Genomic DNA, 15,721 nt, shown 5'->3' on the forward strand with positions numbered 1-15,721 from the left:
GGGGCCAATAAATTGGGTTGTGATTAAACACCATTCATTTCAATAAAACTGACAATTGATAGTGGGTGGGAGAAGTAAAAAAGGGGGTGGGAGAAGTAACGCCGTATAAAGAAACACTAAACCAAGTACAATAGTGTAGTGTTGTCAGAATCGAATCGACCTTGTCAGTCGGACCTGAAAATCGGTGACCCGATCATCAAGCCGATACGGTTCTGTTAATATTACCGTCCGAAGAGATTATTCTTAAATCATTATATGTATTTCATTTTTTTTACATGTAATATGATAATATCAATATATGTATATTAATTATCACTTATCAAAATATATCAATATAATCAATAAATATGTCAATATAATATATTATTATTACATTGTTAAATGTCAATATTACATACATATTTCTTTGGATGATCATATTTCATTATTTTGATATTTATTTTTAATTTTTAGCATTGAGTTTAATTATAATATTTTTTATTTATTAATTGAACCCACGGTCAAACCACTGGTTGAACCAGTGACCCGATCCCTTGCTAGGGTTGATGTCCGGATCGATTTTAATAACATTGCAATAGGGCATCCGAGGATGGCCCTGATAGAAAAAAATGATGATGAAGCCACAAGGATGGGCTTAATAGGATACAAGCGTTACGCTTGAGACAAAAAAACTACATAGAATACCAAACAAGATATGTACTTACGAACTTTATGGACATCTTCTCTTTAATGGTTGTCAGATTATCTTTCCTTTGTGGTATTAGTAATAGTGCAAGGGAAAAGATGTTCATATTCCTTCATGTTGAGATGTAGTAAATTGCATGAATTGAACAAATTTTTTGAGAGTTATCAGCTTGCCATTCCTATATAATGAATTGAACAAACTTTTTGGCAGCATACTAGGTAAGACTTTGGAGCTCCTTCCAGGGGACTAGCAGTGCTATGGAGCTGCTGCGGTGCCGAAACGCTATAACATTGGGTTAGGATACCGATTTAGTAAACAGATTGTAGCGCTTTGGGATCCGTGACTTCTTAAGGTGCTGCTGCGGACTTGATTGAGAGTTTCAAACACCTGCATTTGAGCCGTACAGTCTTGCACAGTCTTAGGCAAGTTTCATTCCTTATGCACATTCTTTGAGATTGTTACTTAATCGTCATTCCTTATGCAGATTCTTCGAGATTCTTAATTTTTAGAGGTTCGTCGGCCGACGCCACCCCGGAATAAGCAATGACAAGGATCTTTCTGAATTTTGGGAGGTATTTCCATGATGGTAGATTTTACCATCTACACTCATGTTTTGCTTTCTTGTACCGTTGTGCAAACTAAGCCATCTTGAATAAGAATCTATTTATACAACTCCCCCTACCGGAATCAAATGACAAAATAAAAGTAACCAGAAAACTAAAAATATACTGGAATAATTTGTCTTAATTTACAGCAAAGCCGATAGATAAACAATAATAAATAAAAACGAACATAAGTACCACAGGGACAGGGGACCCCAACACACACTCACACTGAATTTGACTACACCAATACAATACTTCTCCCACAAACCTGTCAAATAGAGAAATTAAACAAATTAAAATTACTCAGGTCACGACCACAAATTCATACACAAAAGAGAGAGATAAGAGAGAGATGATGATTATGCTTACTACTTACATAATTAATTAAAGTAACGAAGGTGACTTCACTTAGTGATGGCATAGATGGCATAGATGATTCCAGGGATGTATCCTAATACTGTCAGCACAAGACAAATCCAGAACTCCACCTGCAAGTCATCATACAGACACAGTTTCTAGTTTTCAAGTCGAGGAAAGTAATCAGTCCACAATTCACACAAATTTAATAATTCTTTCTTCTTTCTTTTATTCAAAGCAAGTTGTCTCATCATATCATCATTCATCTCATGTTTATTTGATGGTTTTAGAGTTGGAACCACCAGAAAGCAACACCAAACACGAGAAGAGCCACGTCAAAAACAGAGACTTGTACAAAACAAACGCACACAAGATCACAAGAACTTGGTTTTATTAAAACCCATAAAACAAGAAAAGGAGATGGATCAACCAAGCTTGACCAAGACACCAAGGGAAGGCAATAATATTACTCATCACATGTTTCTCCGCCTTTTTAGTTTAAACACAGTAGTTGATGGATTCAGATTTGGTACCATCAGAAATTAATTAAGCATAACCAAAACAAGATCCAGATCAAAATTAAACTGACAAGAAGCAGTAGCACACAAATATAACAACTTGGTAAGCCAAAAAAAAACCAGGAACAATGATTTGATCTCCCTGTAAATCCCACATCGTTAAAAGATGTGGTGAGAACACCTTTTATAAAGGTTAAACCCACCCCTTTTTTTAGGTTTGAGTAAGTTGGGTTTAGCCTTTGTTTGAAACCAAAGAGAAATATAACAAAAATATTACTAGTCCCAATAAAACTTATCCCAGCAATCCCAGTGCCTATGTGGCCGCTGACATGGTTGAGAGATAGGGTATTTGAGCAAAAATGGGACCCATATATTTTATCCATGTCGGCTGCCACATAGGCACTGGGATTGCTAGGATGAATTTTGCTGGGACTAGTATCATTTTTGGAAATATAATCATGCGGACCCGATATATCTACGAAAACTCTGAACAATCCAAAACGTCATTTATAAAGACTAAGCCCATCCCTTACCTACGTCAAGACATTTTCCCTTGAATGAGTTGAGCCTAACCCACTTGCTTGGGTCTAAAGAGAAATAAAATCTTACGAGCTTGATGTATCTATGGAAATTGAATAACCCAAAGCCAACAATATTATTGGTGTATGAAGATGTGGATTTACAACACTCCCTAATTAATAAAGTGAAACTATTTAAAAAAAAAAAGAGATAATAAACCTTGCAGCCAAACTTGAGGAAGACACCAAGGGGAGGCAATAATATGGCCAGGAGGATATCTATGCAGTTGGCTGAGCCCCTATCTGCCATCTTCTTCTCGTCTTTTTTCTTTCTTCCGAGAGAGATCACAATTGAGAGTGCTTGGTAACTGCTCTTGTTGTTACAACTCACAAGTAAAGTGAGTAACTCGCTGGTTCCATATATATAATAGACAGCAACCGACGTATAGGCCTGCGATTAGATAAGATGCTGGCACGTGTTTGGCACGAGTAGCCGCCCACCCAGATCCACATGACATGTGCCAGTCTGCCAGACGAGGATGAGGGCTTCACACCTAGTCCCGTCTTTGGCATTACAATATGAATCCAGTAAAGCTACGTAAAGTGAGGTGGATTCCATTCATTAGCTGGTCGAATCCATTTTACATAGAGGGATAATAGATGGATTTGGCCTTTGGGGGGTTTAATAAATAATACTAATGGATTTGACAAATCAACTTGTTAATTCAACCGACATATTTACCATTCAAATATTGATTCAAGAAGAAGAAAAACACATCAATAAGATTTGAAATGCGATGTTTGGCCTACCAAACGAAAAAGAAAATACTTACAACAAATTAAATGAGGACATGATCCCAATTCGAGACTTTTTACATCAAAGTGTGGGCCCCACATGAAGCCATCGCCATCGCTATTGCTCTTTTCCTTTTGATATTATCACCTCATTTAGGCATCATTTAATTACTAATTTTATGTACCAAGCAACCGACGGATCATCAAAATCTAATCCCTTAGCTGTCCCTGTCCTGTCTGTCTCCATTCTCCACGTGTACACACCACACCACACCCCACCCCGCCCCACCCAATCCATTCTCTCTCGCTCTCTCATATATACGGGCCTGCCATACTAGTATTCTACAAGACTACAACTACAAGGTGCTCGTTGGAAGCCCTTACTCTTAAGATTTAATTAAAGTAGAAAATCAATATTTGGGCCCAAGTTAGAGATGAAACAGTCAAGGCAACGCTTTGCTAAATGCTAATAGCTAAACTGCTATGAGCTTATGATGACTATGGCCCAAGAATGAATGGCGGCCTCATCAACATAGACATTTTCATCAACTGTCTCTAGCCTAGGATTATCTGCCAATTCAATTGAAAGAAAAACCATCTACTATCATGAAACGTAAGCCTACTTCTTTGAGATTCCTTCCAACTTCGAAACTCTACTCCTCCACTCCCACCCGGCTCCATAAACTCTTCAATGCCATCTCCCACACCAAAACCCTCAAACATGCAACCCAAATACACACCCAAATCATCATCTCTGATTTCACTTCCAACCTTCTCCTCTTCAATAATCTCATCAACTTTTATGCCAAATGTGGCTGTATCACCCACAGCCTACGCCTTTTTTCTACCACCCAATCCCATAAACTTATGCACACTAACATTGTCACTTGGACCTCTCTTATCACCCAACTATCCCATTTCAACAAACCCTTTCAAGCGCTCACTCTCTTTAATCAGATGAGGACCGCTGGTGTCTACCCAAACCAAGTCACCTTCTCTGCCGTTTTGCCCGCTTGTGCAAAAACTAAGCTTTTAGCCCACGGACAACTAATGCATTGCTTGATTATCAAAGATGGATTCCAAACCGATGTTTTTGTCGCAAGTGCTTTGCTTCACATGTATGCCAAGTGTGGCAATATGGGCTTGGCAACCAAGCTGTTTGACAGAATGCCTCACAGAAATCTCGTCTCTTGGAATTCTATGATTGTGGGTTTCTTGCAGAATAACTTATATGATATGGCTATTAAGTTTTTCACTGAGATCCTTAGGGTGGACTTGATTAGTCCTGATCAAGTGAGTTTCTCCAGCGTGCTGAGTGCTTGTGCTAATGCTGGGCAATCGGTATTCGGGAGGCAAGTTCATGGAGTCATTGTTAAGCGCGGTTTAGTCATTTTTGCTTATGTCAGGAATTCATTGATGGACATGTATGGCAAGTGCGGATCCTTTGATGATGCTGCTTCATTGTTTTACACTCCGGGAGATGCTGATGTGGTCGCATGGAATGTCATGATAATGGGGTGCATACAAAACGACAACTTTGAAAAAGCTTGCACTTATTTTTGGTCCATGAGGAGAGAAGGTGTATCCCCGGATGAGACATCCTACTCTTCCGCCCTCCATGCTTCAGCTAGCCTTGCAGCATTATATCAGGGCACGTTGATCCATGATCAGATAATAAAAACTGGGTTAACAAGGAACCAATGTGTTGCAAGTTCATTGATTACAATGTATGCAAAATGTGGGAGCTTAGGTGATGCTTGTAGGATCTTTGAAGAGACTGAGAATTGTAATGTTGTTTGTTGGACAGCCATTATTGCAGCTTGCCAGCTACATGGCTGTGCAAACAAAGTAATTGACTTGTTTGAAGAAATGGTGGGGGAAGGGATAAAACCTGATTACATTACCTTTGTTTGTGTTATATCAGCTTGTAGCCACAGCGGACGTGTTAAAGAGGGATACAATTACTTCAGTTCCATGACAAAGGTACACGGTATGAACCCGGCACATGAACATTATGCTTGCATGGTTGACTTGCTTGGTCGTGCTGGTCGATTGGAGGAAGCCAAGAAGTTTATAGAGGCAATGCCAATCAAACCTGATGCATCAGTCTTGGGGGCTTTGTTAGGGGCCTGCACAAGTCATGGCAATCTTGAATTGGGTATAGAAGTTGCAGAAATGCTTTTTGAGTTGGAACCAGATAATTCAGGAAATTATGTGCTGCTTTGTAACATGTACTCCCGTCATGGAAAGTTGAGAGAAGCTGATGAAATTAGAAGATTGATGGGGATCAAAGGGGTGAGGAAGGATCCTGGATGTAGCTGGATTGATGTTAAGAATGAGACATTTGTGTTCTCAGTGCATGATAGATCACATTCTAAGACAGATGAGATTTATGAGATGTTAAAAAATATTGAGAACTTGGTGAAGAAGAAAGGATATGAGGCTGAAACCAATTTTCAGTTAGCAGGTGAAAGGAGGCTACAAAGAACGCAGCCTGTGGTATCACAGTGAGAAACTTGCTCTTGCATTGGACTTCTGGTCCTTCCTGCTGGGTCTCCAATTACAATAAAGAAAAATATGAGAACTTGTGGTGATTGTCATAATGTCATGAAGTCTGCTTCTGTAATTTTTGAGAGGGACATTAACCAGTTTCATCGTTTTACCAACGGTTTATGTTCCTGCGGAGATTATAGGTGACAGGATTTTGAATAGATTTTTGGCCTTATAAATGGGTTTTTGGGTCTTCTCTCAATATAGAAAATACACCCCAATCTTTGTCTTAAAGAACACTATGCATTTGGCTTTAGGCTAAAATAAAACTCCATTCAAATTCTTCTTCCTTGCTTGCTCAAACAGCACAGATAAAGAAGCCTGAATGAAGTGTGGAGTTTCATAAAGTTATTAGCATGTGAGGTTGAGCCATTTTTCTGAGTGTTCGTTTTATAGTCTAGAGATCTCTGCCTTATGGGAATTTGACCGGTTAATGATTCTCTTTGATGGTTTGGTTGGTTTCATGGAGCTGGTGAATGAATTGTGTTGCTAGGATTTGGGTCTCATCTAGTTTAAGGATCTATTCAGAAGGCATTGTGGCAGTTTGGCTTCTGGGCCCAAAGAGCAAGGGCCTTATCAAATTCACAACATTAGAATAGATGGTTTTGCTTTCAGGCTGGCTTATGCATGATGCATCTACTTCCGCACATATGGATACTTTCAGGTTTAACTCCGGGTTCTAGTTCAAAGGATCCAAGGCAGAACTTAACCCACAACCTCAAGCGATGGAAAATTGTTGCCAATAGCTCGATGAATCAAGCTTCTAGTCAGGTTTGTGAATTTATTGTGGTGTAATTTAAAGCAATTGTATTAGAAAATTGGAAACAAAAATCTTAATATTCATTTCCTTGTGTGTGCAGATAATCTTCTCTTGAATACCATTTTGCTGATGATTTGTAATTGTTATGTGGTTTTGGAATACGCTGTTGCATTACTGTTGTTGTTTCTATTGCCAGCATGTGTGTGTGTTTATTAATTAACGGAAGTTTGCAGGATCAGTTTGTGTTTTCATTGATAGCTAAAAGGCCGAGGATAGCATGCGGCTTCTCACCTAACATGGATTATGGGGTTAATGGATATTTATTGGGACAAGTAAGCAAAAGCTTATTAATGTTTCCTGCATGGTTGAAGATGTTATTTTCATTGCAATGCTTGTGCTATTAATGCTTAATTCATGATTATGTTTTGGTCTCCTTTCAGAATGGGGGTTAACAACTCTGTCCATTAAATTTATGCTTTTACCATTGCTTATTGGAGTAAAAAAAAAAAGAGACCATTAGCCCATGATATACTTGTTTATACTTTATAATGGTAACAAAGAAACATAATGGCAACAAAGAAAAAAAGTGAGATTGCACAAATGTTGGTTCATAATTTGACAATGTAAGTAATATATTTTGTGGTGTTGTGCTATTTGCTTTGCCCGATCTAATAAAACTTTTGTTATCTAAAATTCCAGTGCCAAGCGACAAAGGAAAGTTTGGAACGGCCTACTTTGGTCCAAAATAATGGGCAGACTTTGGAAATGAACGGAGCTTTTTTTTTTTTCTGCAAATAGAAATGATAATGCATCTGGCAGTGCAGCTTGTGAGTATCTATTGGCATTCATATAGTTAGCATCCCCTTTGATATGTAGGTTATGATTGACATCCATTTACGATCGATGAGAAGGATTCTTTTAGCCCTTCAATGTAGATTGGAAGTCTGCCTATTCATGCTAAGCCACTGCTGTATGCATTTTACATGTGCAGAAGGTTCCTCGGAGTTGCTGAATGAGGCTGAACTCACCGAAAAGCTGGCTGAACTCACCGAAAAGCTGTTATTCAAATGTCAGGAGAATACAATTAATTTTTTTGGATAATTGCACAGCATGAAGACTCTAAAGTATGATCTTTTCCTTGCCCCTGTACATTCTCATACATGACACAAGTGAATAATGCAATGTCCAAGAGTTGAATATTTCAGATACTTGTATTGAACTGAGTTTTGTAGATATCCAAGAATAAATTCTTCAAAAAATATTGAAATGCTACTTGCTTTTGACAAAACTTGTGTGACAGTTTGGTACAGTTGTGCAGAGAAACTAGGAATATAGGGATGGTAAATTGAATATCCACGTTTACCTAAAAAACTTCGGATGTTAGTTAGAATAATAGGGTGAAAGTTGCATCTCGATGACTGAGCTAGAATTTTCGAGGGAGATGTGGTGTGGACACTGGAGAACCTAGGTAAGAGAAACCTGGTGCTTTTGGTTGGTTTTATAAGTTTCTCATCAGCTTGCCTGGAATATATGTCACCTTATAGTGTCTGGTCATGAATCATATCCCCCTTTCAGTAAGATCATTAACCAAATGACCATTAGTCTCCCGTCAAGTTGAGGTGGTCACGCTAAATTTTATCGAACTTAACTGTTTCATTGCTGTGGGAGATGTGGATGTCCTTGACAAAACTTGCAAAAGGAAACAGATCACTTAAAGTTATTCATCACTAGGCTGCGGTTGCATTTGTCGAAATTGACAATGACTGATATAGCATAAACTAGAGGGCTCTCGTCAGTTGGTCGATCTATCCCTGGAAAGCTATTCAACTAGGTCGTGATGAATCTAATTACATGCAATGAAAATAATATCCAATCAACAATAGAAATCAGTGAATACTACTACAACACACCAATAACCACTAATGTAACATGTAAACATAAATAACTGTCAAGTTTTTTATTAACAACAATCACTCACCCATGAACAAACAATAATCACATTACATACAACTGAATAGCACAAACTAAAAGAGAGAGAGAGAATCTTTTACAACATTGAGCAAAACAATTGAGACTATGCTTTCTATAGACAAACTTTCGACCACCAAATAGGCAAAGCAAACTTCCAAAGCAGACGAGCAGCACAAAGAAATCCAACATCTCAACACCTGTACTATATATGCAACAACAATGAGAATATAACACTTCCGTAGTATGCAGAGTGCAAGCCTCTTTTCAACTTTTTTACATATTACTTAACTTTATTGTCACCTTTGCTTGGAGATTTCCCAGTGATAGCTTTCTTTGCCTTCACAAGTGATTGTTTCACCTTTGATATGATGTTATTTGATTGCTTTTGAGTGGGCTTGGCTGGGGCTTCTTTTGGCGGGTCCTGCGCCGGATTTGTGTCCTCACCATCTTTTTGAACATCAGTTTCTGCAATCTTGCCACCCTCGAGATTTTCTGCACCATTTTTTATGCTTTCTTCGAAACCAGATTTTTCGGATGCTTGAATCAGTTCATTGACCTCATTCGGGTTTCTTTCTATGTTGCCTGCTCTGTCGGTTCCAACTGAAGCCAGGGTCTCATCTTTTACATCTTCAACTTTGATGGATTCAATTGATCTCTCAGTTATCAAATTTTCCTCTTCATTCTTGCCTTCAACTTTTGCAGTCTCTGCTTCGTTCTCTTCTCCAATCTTTCCCATATCTGCCACGGCCTCTTTAGGCAATTTCTCAACTATATCAACCCCATTCAATTCCTTCTCTTTATTGATGCCAAGAGTTTCTTTGGAATCAAGAAGAGAAGCTGCACCTCCATGTTTTAAATCACCTTGAGCCTGTTGACCAGCTGAGATAATTTGTTCCGAGCTTGTGATTTCATTTGGCTTCCCTTTCAATGATATCTTTACAGCCAAACTTCCTTCATCTTTTGCAGTTTCACTCTCCACGCTTTCCTTGGGCTCGAATTTCTCATCTTTACTGTCAACTTCCTCTGAATCTCCAGGTGTTCGCTCTGGTTTCACTTTGATTTCAGAAACCACGACTGCAGGTTTTTCAACTTCCTTGGACATATTCTCAACTTGCTCATCAATCCTAGATTGTACTTCCCCTATTACATCTACTTCGGAAGCTGCAGGTTCTTGTTTCTCCATGTCTTTGGACATAGTCTCAACTTTTTTATCAACTTCAAGTTGTTCTTCACATTTCGCCTCTACCTCAGTAGCTACTGGTCGTGGTTTCTCAACTTCTTTGGACATAATTTCAGCGTGTTCATTAACTTTGGATTCTTCCTCGAGTTTTTTCTCTAATCCAGTAGCTACATGTTCTAGATTTTTGACATCTTTGGACGTAGTTTCAGCCTGTGCATTAACTCCAGATTCTTCCTCAAGTTTTGCCTCTTGTTCTGGGGCTACTGGTTGTGGTTTCTCTACCTCTTTGGACATAATTTCAGCCTGTTCATTAACTTTGGATTCTTCCTCGAGTTTTCCCTCTAATCCAGTAGCTACATGTTCTGGATTTTCGACATCTTCGGACGTAGTTTCAGCCTGTTCATTAACTCCAGATTCTTCCTCAAGTTTTGCCTCTTGTTCTGGGGCTACTGGTGGTGGTTTCTCGACCTCTTTGGACATAATTTCAGCCTGTTCATTAATTTTGGATTCTTCCTCGAATTTTCCCTCTAATCCAGTAGCTACGTGTTCTGGCTTTTCGACATCTTTGGACATAGTTTCAGCCTGTTCATTAATTCCAGATTCTTCCTTAAGTTTTGCCTCTTGTTCTGGGGCTACTGGTTGTGGTTTCTCGACCTCTTTGGACATAATTTCAGCCTGTTCATTAACTTTGGATTCTTCCTCGAGTTTTCCCTCTAATCCACTAGCTACATGTTCTGGCTTTTCGACATCTTTGGACGTAGTTTCAGCCTGGTCATTAACTCCAGATTCTTCCTCAAGTTTTGCCTCTTGTTGTGGGGCTACTGGTTGTGGTTTCTCGACCTCTTGGGACATAATTTCAGCCTGTTCATTGACATCGGATTCTTCCTTGAGTTTTCCCTCTAATCCAGTAGCTACATGTTCTGGCTTTTCGACATCTTCGGACGTAGTTTCAGCCTGTTCATTAATTCCAGATTCTTCCTCAAGTTTTGCCTCTTGTTCTGGCTTTCCAGTTTCACCAAATGTAGACCCACCCTGTTCAGTAACTCCAGATTGTTCATCAGATTTTACCTCGTCTTCATCAGCTACTGCTTCTGGTTTCTCAATTTCAACTTGTTCGTTAACTACAGATTGTCCCTCAGGTTTTACCCCTACTTTGACGGCTACAGGTTCCAGTTTTTCAATTTCTTTGGGCATGGTCTCAACATGTTCAATAAGTCCAGGTTGATCCTCAGATTTGAACTCTACTTCAGTAGCTACTGTTTCTGGTTTTTCAATTTCCTTGGACAAAATGTCCAATTTTTCAGTCACTCCAGATTGTTGCTCAGACGTTTTTTCAACTTCAGGAACCACTGGTTCTAGTTTGTTGATTCCACTGGATGATACTTCTGGATCCTCATCATCTCCTACTACACCCATTTCTGATTTTCCAACAGTACAAGCTTCCAGTAGTTTCTCCTTTAGTTCAACTGATGGTTCAGGTACATGATCCATCTCAGTATGCTCCCCTTGAACTTTCTCCACAGATGTTAACAGTTTCTCCTTCACTTCTTCCCCAGCAGATTCTGTTGCCGGTTGCTCCTCTGGTTGGGTCTTGACAGCATCAGCTATTGGTTCAGGATCATCATCTGTCTTTTGAAGCTCAGGAATTGGAGGCTCAATTTGCTTATTCTCTGCCTCTCCCGATTGTGATGATTCAATTGATGAGCTTTTCGATTCGATGACTTTGGAGTCCTCTTTTTTCCCACTTTCTTCAGATGAAGGAACAGTCTCTTTTTCAGTAGCTTTTAGATGCTCCTCATTCACCTTCTCCTCAACTGCCTGCAATTTACATGACCTATTATTTGCTTAACTGGACTAAGAAACAGAACCAAGTTTCCAAAACAAGTCTGGAGATGAAAGTCGAGGTGAAAACTGAAAAGAGTACTATTTTGATACTAACACCAGTAAATCTTTTGTATCAAGGGAATACATTTGATACTAATAGTGGTTAAAAATTGTTTCTATTGCACCCTGATATTCTACTAATTGATTACATTATAACTCGAATCAAGTGAAGATTAACGAAGATGTTTAAATTAGTGGCACATCACTTGAGCATTTTCAGAAATTCTCTCAACATTATGCTTCAGAAAAGTTTGAGATCACTAGGAGATGGTTAGCTTGAGGATTTATTCATTTTCACAAAAGTGAAATATTGGCACCCATATATCCCATCAATAAAATATACCATTACAGACCACATAAAAATCAGGAACATATTTGAAACCTGAAAGTTTTGCAGAGTGCATAGAAAAAGGGGTCATCATATGGATAAAACTAGAAAAAAGGTTTTCCATGGAAGAAAATCTAAACATATTCAGCTTTGATATTAAATGAAAAAAGAAAAACAATACAAAAACAAAATCATGATGAGAATTTGTTAGTAATGCATGAACAAAAGAAAACGCAAATCAGAAAGCATATACAAAGATACAGATATAAGTAATGGGAATAAAGTTGTAGTGACTGGTACAATAATTCGTAAAATTTTCAAATATCGAAAAAATAAAGAAGGGAGAATAGAGGAGCTCACCTCAAGAGCAGCAGAAGCATGAGGGGGTAGGGCTGGTACAGGTTCAGTAGCCATGGTGAGGATTAATTGCAAAAAGGGCTAGATCCTTTAAATGGTAAGCAGATTGGAAGAGAAGCAGAAAAGGGAAAGGAATGATATGGTTGAAGGCTAGCCGCCAAAACCCAGAAAGGCCAAACGACAACAACTAAACAACTGGGTGTAGCACAGACTGTATCCCTCTGGACTGAAGTGCATGACTAGGACTGCATTAACTTTAAGTTTTCCAAAAGAAAAAAGTAATTTTTTTTTTTTAAAAAAAGAGAACATTTTGAGTTATTAAAGTGATATTTTTCAATTCTATGGCCAGAAGAGGAGATAAAGTTAGAGGAGGGGGGGGGGGGTGGCGGGACCAGAGGCTTCTAGTTTGCAAAGTTAACGGTGGAAACATGGACATGTCTATCATCTACAGTAGTTTAAGATTTTAATATGTTATCTTGAAAAGAGAAAAATAGGTCCTCTGCAAGACCATTCGAGGCAGACCTCACAAATAAGGATGAAGTGTTTACCATCAGAATAAAATTTAGACTTATCAACTCTTCAAAACCCTTTTGATGTGTTGTTTAGACTAGACGACTTCCAGTTAATTGAGTCTGGATGTTTTTATTAAGCCTAGAGGCTTCTATGATAACTTCTGCTCTCTAGTTGTTCCAAATTTTCTACATATAATGATTAGATGATAATTAACATGATGAATATCACCACTTGATGCCATTAGAGTACAATCAATACGATACCTAAAGAGTCTATGGAACAGCTCTTGTTCAAGTAAAGTCATAATAGGATTCCTGAAGAGTAACCCTTCACCAATTTCATAATCAAATATAATCTCTTCATGCATAAGAGAAATGATGGTAGTCATTGTCAAACTGGCCAGGCAAGATGGAATATACAGTGAAGTGTCTTGGGAAGGTTTTCTTGAATTTTCTGCCTTAGAAATTCATTAGACACCTTAAATTCTAATACATCGCCCACGATCCAAACTTGAGCTTGAAATAAATTCTGTGAGGCACCCTTATTGACTGCTTGACAGGTCTCTGAGAAAGCATCTCAAATAACAAGGTCAAACTATACTCTTAGAACCTCAAGGGAAAAAAAAGTACCATAAATTTGGCAAGAAAGTTGAATATCATTTCCCACTAAAAAGCAAAAGCATGCATGTAATTATGCAGAGATGGGTCACAAAGGAAGCTTTTTCAACCAGACAGCTTTCCCAAATTATGGGTTTAGGGGCTTTTGATACCTCATTATAATGTGCCTTCTATTAAAGTCAATTTTTTACTGTATTCTGGACCTCTTGCCCCCCATAAATCATAAATCTGGAAACTGTTCTCATGTTTCTTAAACCATTGAGATAATTAATCCAAGGGACTACTGGGAAAGAACAGTGGTGTTTAAACTCATAACGGTTGTTATTAAGATCTTAAGCTTGACTATAGTGGAGATGAATGTCTTGATCATGACATTCATGTTTCTGTCATCATCACTCACTGCTATGGCAAGACTTAAAGACAAGTAAGCCTAGTTGTGACTAGTGTTTGTTAACTTAAATCTATTATACTATCCATATACTTTCGTTTCCAATTTCCAAATAGTGTTAATGGGCCAATCGAGAATAATACATATAGGTCTTCCCAAATGGACACCCTGATCATTTATCCCTATTAGTTTCATTTGTCTGGGAAAAACAATGGGGATGTCAAATAATCCTGGAACTTCGTAGTTTTTTATTCTGGATTATTCTTTTTAACCTTTTCTCCATGAGCTTCTCTTTTTTCTTTTTTTCTTTTTTTTTCTTTTGGGTTTCCTTGTGAAAAATTTAGAATTAGTAGAAGTAATAATAGTACAACTTACAAGAAGTTTTTTGTGATGTTGTGATTCCAATATTACAGAGGAACTGTTTCCTTTGTTTTCAATTATTTGTCTGTCCCTAAATCAGCTTAGGAAAAGATAGCTTTAGAGATGATGGGGAGAAAAAGAGCTTCTCCCATTTTCAAGGGGAAATGGTTATGTCTCCCTCCATTTCACATTTACTGTTGTGTTATTGTCTCCCAAATCATTCTGTTCTAGAAGACGAGTTCACACATTTCTCATCAAGTTCTATGCTCCGTACTTCAGTGTTGGGCCTTTCCACTTGACTGTATGCTAATGATAACTTTTGAAGTAGTACCAATATTGCAAATGTCATGGAAATTTGCCACGTGTGTTTTGGCAGCAGCAGCATTTAGAAGAAGAAAAAATATCAAAGTGGAGCGTTTGATTTGGAATGGTTTAAGTTTATCCCTTTTTGGAAAGAATTGGCAAGTAGAAAGTGAACTTTGTTAACTAGCATGCTGCATCCATCCTGCATATCCTAAAAGCCTTAAATTAAGCAAACACTAGTCATTGCTGCTGGAAATGCCTTGCTATCAGCATTCTGTAAATCTAGTGTTCTTGGTGGGGGTTTTGGTCAGATATATAAACATGTTAAACGCTTCATTGCTTCATGTCAAAATCTCCAAAGGAATCTCATTGCCCATCATTGGAGAGAAAATCGCACCAAATATTACAGCTGATTCTGGTGTCCGCTCGGCTGTAACTATCCACAATGTTTAAAACTTATTTGTATCTTTTCTTGTCCATGACCAAAGCTTGGATTTAAATAATCCCTCCAAGCTTAGACCATGTCCATCACTTTACTCTTTTTTTTTTCCCCTGTTGCTGAGAAAATACAAACTGAAGGTGATGAAACAGTACCCTTTGCCCCCCATCAATCAAGTTAAGACTTTTAAATAATGACTTATTCACACTTCCCCAATCATTTGGTGACACAGATTTATTCCCCCAGTTGCAAGCAACAGAATTGATGTTCTTAAAAAGAATAAATTAAATGTAAAGCTGTATGGTAAGTAATGATCAAGCAATTTCTTTCCTAAAGAATGTTTACACAACTAGCAGACCAATTGAAAGATAAAATAAAAAAGACAGCAAAGCAAAACATATAATTGAAAAATACTGAAGCATATACAAACCATGGTTGACTTCACATAACAGCTCATCTTCTCACTACAAGATAAGGGTACAAGCGCATAATGAGATTTGGAGATTACATGGTATCTTTACATGGGGTCTTGTTTTATACATAATATCCCTTTGGGAGTCTGAATTAAGAAATTAAAGCTCAGAGAAGCGTCA

General features: G+C 38.1%; 2 protein-coding genes and 1 pseudogene across 2 annotated transcripts; 1 reads left to right on the forward strand and 2 right to left on the reverse strand.

Annotated features, from left to right (window-relative positions):
* Positions 1 to 1,331: 1,331 nt before the first annotated feature.
* Positions 1,332 to 3,136, reverse strand: LOC120008937 (hydrophobic protein LTI6B-like). Its single transcript, XM_038859325.1, has 3 exons — positions 2,904 to 3,136; positions 1,667 to 1,778; positions 1,332 to 1,558 (listed from the first exon to the last, which is right to left on the reverse strand). Exons 1-2 carry the CDS (start codon positions 2,991 to 2,993, stop codon positions 1,695 to 1,697), a joined length of 174 nt encoding a protein of 57 aa, XP_038715253.1. The 5' UTR covers positions 2,994 to 3,136; the 3' UTR covers positions 1,332 to 1,558; positions 1,667 to 1,694.
* Positions 3,137 to 3,939: 803 nt separating this feature from the next.
* Positions 3,940 to 8,603, forward strand: LOC120009108 (annotated as a pseudogene).
* Positions 8,604 to 8,726: 123 nt separating this feature from the next.
* LOC120009107 (microtubule-associated protein futsch) lies at positions 8,727 to 12,720 on the reverse strand. The gene is made up of 2 exons (XM_038859569.1): positions 12,512 to 12,720; positions 8,727 to 11,757 (listed from the first exon to the last, which is right to left on the reverse strand). The coding sequence occupies exons 1-2, from the start codon at positions 12,563 to 12,565 to the stop codon at positions 9,040 to 9,042; spliced, it is 2,772 nt and encodes a 923-aa protein (XP_038715497.1). The 5' UTR covers positions 12,566 to 12,720; the 3' UTR covers positions 8,727 to 9,039.
* Between the last annotated feature and the right edge of the window lie 3,001 nt (positions 12,721 to 15,721).

The sequence above is a fragment of the Tripterygium wilfordii genome, chromosome 11 (assembly GCF_013401445.1).
Source record: "Tripterygium wilfordii isolate XIE 37 chromosome 11, ASM1340144v1, whole genome shotgun sequence".
NCBI classification, from domain to species: Eukaryota; Viridiplantae; Streptophyta; class Magnoliopsida; order Celastrales; family Celastraceae; genus Tripterygium; species Tripterygium wilfordii.